The following is an 11405-nucleotide window of genomic DNA, read 5'->3' on the forward strand; positions in this document are numbered from 1 at the left end:
GACAATAGGATGTATATTATAGACATTAAGTTAAGTTCTATACTCATCTTTGCGTGTAAAATTTTGACGTTAAAATTGAAAAATTTCAACTATCAACATTTGGGGCTTTAAAAATTAAAATATTGCAAAAAAAATCTTTTTAAATGCCTTCATATATAACTTATCATGTACTAAAAGCAATAGAGTACTCATTTGATTTATCAGACTTGGCATAATTATTCAAAAGTCAAATTTATATGAGCCCGCGCCTAAAAATTTAGGTTTTTCAATGAAGGGGGGCCTTACATAAAGATGTAATATTTTCCAGCAATTTTAAATTTGTGAAGCTTTTTGGTTATAAATAATCCTTACATATGTATTTAAAGTACTTTAAATGGAAAGAAAAGTTACAAATAACATATCATATTAGTTTAAAAGGGTCTTAGGCCAAGTAAGACTGGAAAAAATTTAGGGTCAATTTAGGCCGTGCCACATATTTACATTAAAAAATGCATATTGAGGCTATAAAAAATAAAAATTTGTGTCTTTTTTATCATTTCTATACTCATGTGACATGATACAACAAATCTGAGCACAAAAAGACTCTTACAATTAACTTTTCTTACAAGCAGTATGGGCTGAAACAAAGATTTTTGCCTTTTTAGGGAAAAACTTGCATGCAATTCATTCTCAACAGTCTTATATTTAAACCACTTGCTATCCTACAGAAGAAAAGAAATATATTATGTGAAATGGAACAGGTACAATAGACATTGTAAAGTGCATTTGATACAAATTTAGTGAGGTCTCTTATATGGACATCAAATTTTATATACCAAGCTCCCCACTATTGACTTCATCCAAACAAGGCGTTAGACAAGGGTCATTTATACAACACACTTTGCACATTTTATCTGAGATAAACTTCTTTTCTGTAGATTCAGAGTTCATAAATAAGTAAAAGAAGCAGATAAAGGAATAGAAACACAAATATTGACACATAAAAACCTGTCAGATAGAAAGTCAGTATGCCATTTATGCATCAATATTGGAAAAGTTATAAAATGCCTATTTTGACCATAAAATGCCAAAATTGGTCATTTTTGCAGAAATTCTATAAAATAAAAGTTTAAATCCTTTAGTTTCATGCTATTTGACAAGTTGACACCATCAAATCATTTAGGGAAGTTGCCAGAGTACAATTTCTATATTTACAGATTTCACCTCTTAGGTCCGAGAACACAATTAATTCGTAGTGCATTTCTTTTAGAACATAAATGAAAATAAAAAAAATCCCACCTGCGCTTTCTCAAAGAAACTTTTACAGTGTGTTGTACTACTTTTGGGACAAATCATATCAAATTTATAGAAAACTTCATCGCCTCTAACTCAAAATATGGACAATTTTATGTTTAGGGCGTCTTGAAATCTTTTGACAGCTTCCGAAGTGCTCATTTTCAACCTTTTTCAGCTGGACCAAATCACTACTTTCCTTTAAAATTCTGGACCCAAATTTTTTTACAGTGTAATTTCATCCCCCTACTTGCAATTTGAGGCATTGAACATGGAGAAATAAATTTGGAAGGGGTATACAAATTAATGGCAAGTAACCCACTGTCAACACTAGGGACTATATTTGTGAACAACGAAAATCAGGGGACGACAATGGTGGTCTCGGACCACTTGTGTGAGCATTAATGACTGTGACTGTAGGACATTGTCTACAAAAATACAATATGGACACATGGAATTAATAACATGTTTTGAAATTTGTTACATAGATATGAAAACATGTTTAAGGAGTCACAATTTGTAAAAAGTAAACTCTTATAGATCAAAGTAAGATTTTCAACACGCAGCATTTGCTGACATTTAACAGCACGATATTAAGTGTCCTTTAAATAGCTAGTGTATATACATTTAAATAGGAAATCCAACGATCTAATGTATTGAAAAACTTATGAACCTCGTCATTAAACGACAACTGCTGAACAATAGGGTTCTGACTTCAATTACTTTCTTACAGATTCAGTTTTGATTAGTAGTGTTTAAGTCAACATTTGTTTGAGGAGAGAATATATTTGTAAGAGACCAATCTGAATCCATTTTTGTATGTTGATTTTAATTGTTTTCATAAGTTTCAAAAGATGTTAGCTTCCTGTATTTACTATATTTTCATCATCAATAAAATCACGAGTTTTCTGCTCATTTTGTTGATACTTTCTTTCATTGAAATATTATTCCTACATATTCCAGTTATGTTAAATGAAGTGGTATTTAACAAACATAATGCATAACTTTTAAAACTTATAAACATAATGCATAACTTTTAAAAATTATATATCAATTGTTATAATACACAGATGTTCTTATATACGCATTTAAACAACTTAACAATCTATAAATCTGTTTTTTTCAAATAAAATTTGTCATTTGTCGCGTTTCAAAAGAATTCATTCAAAACAACGTAATGCATACCTTTGGAAGCACGTATACCATGTATACATAATGATAAAGAAACTTGTTATCAAATTTGTATATTGTCCAAAAAACCGTCTTGGTATGTTACCTGTTAAAACGATTAATTGATTATTCGCATGTTCGGAAATAAAAAGGATGAATTATATACATCCCTATTCTTCTGGAATATATGATGTCAACATTAATCAATTGCTTTAGATGGTATAGCTAATGATAGATTTGTTAAATTGTATCGAAAAATATATATTGAACAACACTATTCAATTTTTTTAAACGAAAATGTTGATGATAATCAGAAATCGATTATTCGGATTGTCATCAGAAATACTCCAGTACTGAAGACTCGCTATTAATCCAGTATTAAGATAGATGTAAAGATGCAAATTCGATTTTTAACAATAAGTACCATATCAAAAAATAAAAGACATTTTTGAAAGTTGTATATCTCGCCTGATCTACAGGGTTATGATTACAATTTGCAAATTGAATAGACATAATCTAAAATTGTCACTTCCGGCTATTTTCAATTCGATTAAAACCAAAAGAAGGTATCAACTGACCCTTTCGAATTATAATTTGAGATATTTGCGCTTTTGATTTTGCCATTTGACTAGGGACTTTCCGTTTTGAATTTTCCCCGGAGTTCAGTGTTTTTGGTGATTTTACTTTTGTTTACAATCAGTATAAGGAAATAAAAAAAAACATATTTTATATAAATAATATACAATTTATAACATCATTAGAAAAATAAAGTTCAGCCACGGAATTCAATTCGAAAAAGAAGGACACAGAAAGCTATACACAACTGACTTGAATTAAAAGAAAAAGGATTTCAAGTCGTAAAATTCATTACTGAAACGCTTATAAAAAATTTAAACTTAAAAACTTGCAATTAGCTATTATCTTGTTTGATGTGTTTACTTTTAACAAATATCAATACATATTGTTACTACTAGTACTTGAAAACTGTATGACAATCGAAATTGAAAAAAAGCAAATAAATCTTACAGTTGTTGAGTCAATTGACTTAATACGATCAACACTGACATAAAAAAAAGATTATGCAATAAAACTACCAACACTTCAACATTGTAAAAGAAGGGCGAAAGATACCAAAGGAACAGTCAAACGCATAGATCGTAAATAAACTGACAACTCTATGGCTAAAAAGAAAAAGACAAACAAACAAATAATAGTACAAAAAACATGCAAAACACATTATAAAAAACTAAAGACTAAGCAACACGAACCCAACCAAATGCTAGAGGTAATATCATGTGCATCGAAGAGGTAAGCAGATCCTGCTCCACAGGTGGCAACCGTCGTATTGTTCATATTATCACATAATGGTTTTAATAGTCTTATTCCGAATGAAACATTCGTGAAACGGGAAAGGGTTGGAATTTTTAAACGGAGCTTCCATAACGGTTATCAAACTCGTGATGGAGTCCGTAAAATTTACGAAATGATGATTTCAACGTTAGCATTTGGATAATGATCTCTTAGTTTCATAGCTTCGTTGTGAGTAAGCATCATTCCTCAATTAAGAAAGTCAAGATAGAAATACAAGCCAGGTAATATTGTATCAATTTGGAGATATATACTTCGTATGCAGGCGCTGCTACAATGTTGATACATAGAAATGAAAAATTCATAATTGAAAAGCTGAAATCATATCTTTTGCAGTTAATTTTTGTTTTCAACTGTAACTGTAAAAATTTTAAGGGATAAAGTAGTCTATACGTTTTGTGACACTTTTGTTAGCATAATGACCATCATCGTATCATTAAGGCACATGACATGGTATAGTGTTGTGTTTTCAAATTAAATTACAAAAATGTACAAGAAGTCTGAAATGTCGAATATTGAGACCTAATCGTAATACAATATATGGCAATGATTTTTTGTTAAATTCATTTAAACCCAACGAGTCCACCTCTGGTTTCTACAGTGAAGATACGTTACAGACTATACCTTTTAAATCATATTTCTAGTTTCATAATTTAATCACAAATGCCAATATTTTTTTTTTTTTTTTTTTTTAACTTTGAACAAAAAAAAGTACCAAATATCAATGACATTATATAAAAAACATATTTCTCATTAAATTGTCGATTAATTTGTTCTTATAAAAACAACACGGACTTACCTTTGCTATGTTATCAACATATAGAGGTTTTGTAAAACTTGGAACATTAAAAATCTGTACCGACGATTTACAATTAGGACATGTTAGATAGAGGAGAATGGGTGCTATCTATTGACTCATCGAGAGTTGTTGAAATTTTGCGTTGACGAGCAGACAGCTTGGTACTGCTTCAATAGAAACCATCTGTTTATGTCACAATTCTGTCACCACGGTGCTGCATATTTGACATGTTGAGAATCAAAACTGGCTTTCTTTAGCATCAGCTTTTCTGTCGAATGAACCAAGTGACGGTGAGCATAGCTCGATACCACTATGTCGTTACATAGTCGTTCAGGTAAAAGTGCATAGACAAAATACGATATATCTTTTATTTTACCTTCTTATATGAAAAATATATATAAAAAATAAAAATCAGAAGAATACATAAAATAAAATAAAATATAGATATATGTTATCAGTATTTATCTATATATTATTATGATTGAAAAATGTTGTATTGATGGATTGCTGTTAAGAGCCCGAATTCATGCTTTGACATTTGGTATTGGGGGAGGAAGACAACAGAATCACCGACTTTCGGCAAGAAAACTGCAATCCTAGTCATTTAAGTTTGTGATTCTAATTAATTTGATAACAAAATCATTTCGGTTTTTATATCAAATAGAACATATCAATACAATATAGTTAACCCTGGTATTTTGAAGAAAGCGTAATTGGTTATGCAAGTATGATTATATAAAAAATTAAGAAAAGTAGTTTTCTTTTTTAATATTGCGAAATCTTTTGTATTTCCATGTCTTTTTTTTGTATGTAATATAATAGTATTTAAAAGATAATAATTCCGTATACTTTATGTTATAAGAATATGTATATAACTTCATACAATAAAATATACATTGTGGTTTTTCAAAATAATCCTTATAATACGGATTTCAAAAAATGATAATTGTTTAAAAATAAGACTCAAAAGATCATTGCACGCAATTAAATTATCTAATGTAAAGATCAAATTTTAATTTGTTGAAAACTAACCATGGGTTACATGTACATAGATTCAACGATAATGTTCAGACGTAAAGCTGTTTTCATATTAGTTTATATATTGGACGTTTTCCTATGAATATATTTAAATAATAATTGCTGACTGCTTTGATTTGGTAAATGTGTTTAATGAGATATTCATTCATATCGTTTTAAGAGTGACGTAGACAAATTGGCAGACTATATCAACCTTACTATTAGCCGTTCGAAGCTGGTTACTTCGACCAACTGATGGACATATATGCAGTAAATAATCTACGAATGTGTATAGAAAGTAAAATTATTTGGATTTTCTATTGGGTGGTTTGCGTATTTTAAAGGATAATAAATAATAAACCGCAAAGTAAAACTTGAACAAATTATACAACTAGCAATTTACATGTAGGTGTTCATCAAATAATCGACAGTGAATATTTTTCTAGATATAAAAAAAAATAAACATAGGAATAAAACATGACCGAACGTTCGAGATCTAGGCATAATGAAAGGTCAACTAGAATTAAAACTTCACGTAATCAATATTCTCCCGAGGGCAGTCGAGACATTGTTTGTATAGAGAAAGTAGACTCCTCATCGGAATCGGAATACTCCTCTGAATCGGAGTTTCAACATCCGCCAACGCGCAATGTAAGCTGTCAGACGAGGACAAAATTCGTTATACAATCAAAGCCTAAACAGAAAAAAGAGTACCCTATTCGGTATGTGGTGAAAGAAGAATCACCAGAGAGAGACTACCCACAGAAATATGTAATTCAACGTTCGTCAACTCGCAACGTTCGTTGCCAGATGACAACACATTACTTTATACCAGGGCAGTATAGAAAGAGAAAAACTTCAAATAAGAAAATTCAAGTCGTTGTAGATATTTATCCTGACACACCTTCTCCCAGAACTCAATTATCTGACAACATTGATGTTACAGTGCATTACGATAAAGATTATGATTCGTTGTACCCAAAGTCACCTAAAGACAGTCGTAAACTCGTTCATTATATAGATTTGAGACAACCTGCAAACAAATTAAAGCAAAAACCGATTGAAGAATTTGGACGTGATATCATATATCAACTGAAGGTAAGAAATCGATTAAAGGTTTCGGAATAATCCTTAAATTACAAATAAAGATGAGATGAAAAAGCAGCATTCTAATAGAACCATGAAACAACAAGAATTAATTCGTTTCTGAATTTGAACATGACAAAACTTATTATATTATTGAGATTTATACTACACTCATTTATTTGAGCAGTCAATACGCTGATTATATATTTCTATGTCATAAACAGTCACTGACCCTATATTACTTTTCCTCATAAATATTTAAAAAACAGTTGCTGAAACTATATTTAAATATTCAAACGACCCCTTCAAACGGTTCTTGTTTCCAATGTATACAGCAAAGCGTGGATCACATTTTTGAATAAACATATATTTTTAAACCTACAAATAATTATAATGAATGCTAATTGCTGATATGTTAGCCTATACTCGAACGAATTCATCCATTGCAGGTTTGAACGGGTAATGTAAATTTCATTGCGTTGTATATATGTCTTCGACTGATACTGGTATTTATTCATGAGGCATTTTTAAAGGGGAATTTTCACCAATATTTAAATTAAATGAATAACATTTACACTTTTAACAACACTTGATTTTTTTTTTAGATTGCAGTATAAGGACAATAAAAGTACATTGACTCGACATATCAACGATAAAAGGATTCGGCCCGAAACGGGAAAAACACTCAACAGAGCCTCGGATTTCCCCGTTTCTGAGCTTCGTCCTTATAGCGTTGATATGTCAAGTTAATGCACTATTATTGTCTTTATCTGTGTTACAGATAAGCACGGACTTATTCCGTCTACTGTACATGTAGCAACAGTCCAGTCCCATTTCCTAGAATGTCGCATCTGCTAATGCAACTCTTTAACTAATATATGCTTTCCGCAAAAAAACAACTAGCTGAGCACGATCTCTCAGCCTTCAGGGGCATCCCTGAGATCACATGTGGTTATTTTTTTGTTTGTTTGTTGTTTGTTTTTTGTTTTTTCGGGGGGGTCCTCAGTTCTGAAGACTTATCTAATGCAGTAACTTTTTTTCGTAATTTGTCCCTCTGGTATCTTTCGTCCCTCTTTTTTTTAATGCACAAACATATAGATATTCAAAGTCAAAGTTACTTTGGCCTTTTTAACAAAACGAAAAACTAAAGAAAATAAAAAGGTGCAATTCAGCTGGTACTTGCAACTTATTCGTTCAATCTAAATTGCCATGATGAGTTTTACAAAACTGCAAATCTTAACTTAATCTTTATGGTGTATAAGTTGTATGATATCATTCAAAGGCTTAACGCGCGTCTGGCGTATAAAATTATAATCCTGGTACTTTTGATAACTATTAACAACTTATGATCAAAAATACTAAAACATAAATCCAGAGAAATGAAAAAAGAACATCCTTTCTACTCGACATTTAATATACTAGTAATAGAGGGGCGATATCTGATTTTAAACCATCTAAATCATTCATCCAAACTATTCAGTCTGAAATAATTAATAAAAATAGTATTGGCTCGATAAAAGTAACTTATTTTCGTGTGAATTTTAGTCTTTACGCCATCTATCTCTCTATCGAGTTGAACAAAGAAGACCTCCGATGTTCATATAAGCGATTTAAACATACATGAAGGTATATAGAAAGCGAACTTTTGCAATTGGATTTTTCTAGTCTGTTTAATTTTGTATTATAGATATATGAAAATCATCTTTTTTTATCTGAAAATGAATGATTTGTTTTGTGAATGAAATCAGTCAATCAAATGATTTACCTTTGTTTCCCTTTCAATGTTGACATTTTTTTCCTGTAAATAACCATACACGCACGATTCATGCAATATCCATTTATAGCTAAGGGTGGAATTAAATTTCACACAAATACGGATTCAATGAGGTCGAATTAATCACATGCAAGTGACTAATTCTTACCTTAGTTTGACAAAATTGAACCATACTGGCTACTAAAGGGGATTTATCATGTCACTATTACACTTTCATTTATGGCTGAACAATAGTAAAATCATACTTTATAATTTTTATATATCTCGTAGCTACATGTAGTATCCCTTTAAAGATTTTTGGCCTATGGTGGTTATTTTTCACAAACTAACTGATGATTAATTAATAAACGCAAACAAAAGTGTCAAAAATAAAATTCAAGTCAAGTGATAACACTCTACTATCTTTCTTTTTATCGTAGATGTTTCATTATTTCAGAAAGAGGGCTATATATATGATAAAGTCACAGATACCAGACACAACTCTATGGAAAATCCTATAGTTATGGTATATATTTAGTTTTATAGATAATAAATGGTTTAGATTGTTTCAGGATATATTTATTGAACACTAACAATTTACTGAAATAAAACTAAAAACATATTTTCTTTCACGAGTTCCTGAATCATATATCGGTGACCATGCATTTCAAAGTCTTAATAGAATGAATCTACATTTGCGGAAAGGCATTGAATATTTCTCGAATTATTAACAATTAATCTAAAAATGCAAAAAGAAAAGTGTCAAAAATATTATTCAAGTTTATTAAAAACACTGTTAATTGTCTCTTTTAACGATGATATTGTCATCGGAATCGGAATTTTATTCATTGTAACTAATATTTACTTTGTCAATATTTCAGGTAGACGGGCATAGATATGATAAAGTCACGGATGACTTAGAATCGATTACAATTAAAAGTACTACGGGAAAGAAAGGACAGCAATCAAATGACTCCAATTTATCCAAAGAACAGAAAAAGAACGTTATAAATCAAACTATTGTTTATGATTATAGATAAATGACGTACAGTACATTTATATAAAGTTACATTTTTATGTTAATGGTTATGGTGTAAGGTTCATACCTGTACATAACAAAGCAATGTTTTCAAACTAAACTGTGAACTCTTTGTTGGTTCTTTATAATTTAGGTTGTGAGCTGTTTTGAATTTTATCTTCTTTAATTGGTTATATCAGAAAGTGCAAATTGTAGGCTGAAGGGAAACTACGACTATTTTTATTCATCATCTAAATTAAGTGCATTAAACATACAAAAACAAAAAAATATTAACAGATTTTTAAATGTACATTCCCTCTCGAATTGTCGAAAAACGATATTAAGTAACAAGCGTCATCGAGTTGTTACATTTAGGCTTGATATATAATACTCGGTATGAAATTGAATCAGTTGAATTTGTAATCGCTTATCGGATGTTTACGTAATCGAAAGCGCGAAGATGACCACAAAAATGAAAGAAAATGAACACACGTGTAACGTTTGCAATTTTTTTCAAATTTCAATAATCAAACGGTTATTGAATATATTCAATTTTAAATATTAATGGTGTAATTTTTATAGGAAATATTTATGGAACATATTTTTTTTACTGACATTACAATAAATTGAACTATTTTCCTTCTAATTCACCTTAATCATTTCGATAATCATTTCAAAACAAAGTATGTTTGTATAGAATTAATGTATTATTGCGGAAAGGTATTGATTATTCCTAGACTAGATAAGCAATTATTAAACACATCGTTTGAATTTTAACTGATACCAATTTCACCTCAGTTGTACACTTATACATCTGTGAGTGTTGCCATTTTTAATGGATTTACAGAAGAGTATAGCGAGTATATCACAAAAAGTAGATATCTGATGACAATAAAAAAAAAGAGAATTCGAATTTTAAAGACTAGCAGTGTATTTAAAATAAAAGAGAGCCATTTTCTATTACATAAACACGCATATCGGAAAAGGATTTTGACAATAGGTATTAACAGAAACCAAATATTACAAGATATTCATGTTTAGTGGGAATTGTACTTGTAAGTCACCAGGTTCAGAAACTGCATGTACCAATTGAATATGACAGTTGTTATCCATTCGTTTGATGTGTTTGAGCTTTTGATTTTTCCATTGATTAGGGACTTTCCGTTTTGAATTTTTCTCGGAGTTCAGTATTTTTGTGAGTTTACTTTTTACTTTTTTATTTTATTTCTATTCCTTTTAAATAGAATGTAGTGTTTGTTTGGCATATTTCAATTTTAATGTAAATTTTATAAAACGTTTATTAAAACGCTAGCATCTGAATTATTGCTTTGACCGTCTTATTCCCCAGCATGCTATATAAAAGAGCTAATACAGACATAATAGTTTTTCAATCGGTTTTAATATCTCTAACAAACCCTTCTTAAATTGTATGTCTAAACAAGAGGATGATATAACCTCCCCTTTCAATCAATTTAATATGTAGGGATCTTGTGTTATTTTGTATGTGGAAGGGTTATGGCCATATACTTTAATGGTACAAAATACTAAAGTTAAAGATTGTTCACTGATAAAATATTTACTTCAATCAGTTGAGATGGTGTTGACTATATTTTACATGAAATATTTGCCACCTGACGTATAACAAACACATTTTTTAAATACATAAAATCTTCTTTATAGAAAGCAAACATTGTAATTTCCAGCACAAAATAACCTTTTGGTGGTGTATTAAGAATACAGGTTATAAAGTTGACATTACACGAAATACAGAAAATGGACAATGACAAATACACCGGATAGCAGTTCAATTTGCTTTTGAAGTATGACTGCCAGACAAATCTTATTATGGTACAGACTGATCTAGAATTAAACATTATATGACAACAAATAGAAATCAGATTTCCTTAGTCGTCTAGAATTGA

The 11405-nt window shown here is 30.1% G+C and overlaps 1 protein-coding gene across 1 annotated transcript; it reads left to right on the forward strand.

The window, feature by feature from the left end:
- Positions 1-5670: 5670 nt before the first annotated feature.
- Positions 5671-9603, forward strand: LOC134686186 (uncharacterized). The gene is made up of 3 exons (XM_063545860.1): positions 5671-6724; positions 8923-8991; positions 9347-9603. Exons 1-3 carry the CDS (start codon positions 6104-6106, stop codon positions 9503-9505), a joined length of 849 nt encoding a protein of 282 aa, XP_063401930.1. The 5' UTR covers positions 5671-6103; the 3' UTR covers positions 9506-9603.
- Positions 9604-11405: the final 1802 nt, after the last annotated feature.

Source organism: Mytilus trossulus, chromosome 10 (genome assembly GCF_036588685.1).
Source record: "Mytilus trossulus isolate FHL-02 chromosome 10, PNRI_Mtr1.1.1.hap1, whole genome shotgun sequence".
Classification (NCBI taxonomy): domain Eukaryota; kingdom Metazoa; phylum Mollusca; class Bivalvia; order Mytilida; family Mytilidae; genus Mytilus; species Mytilus trossulus.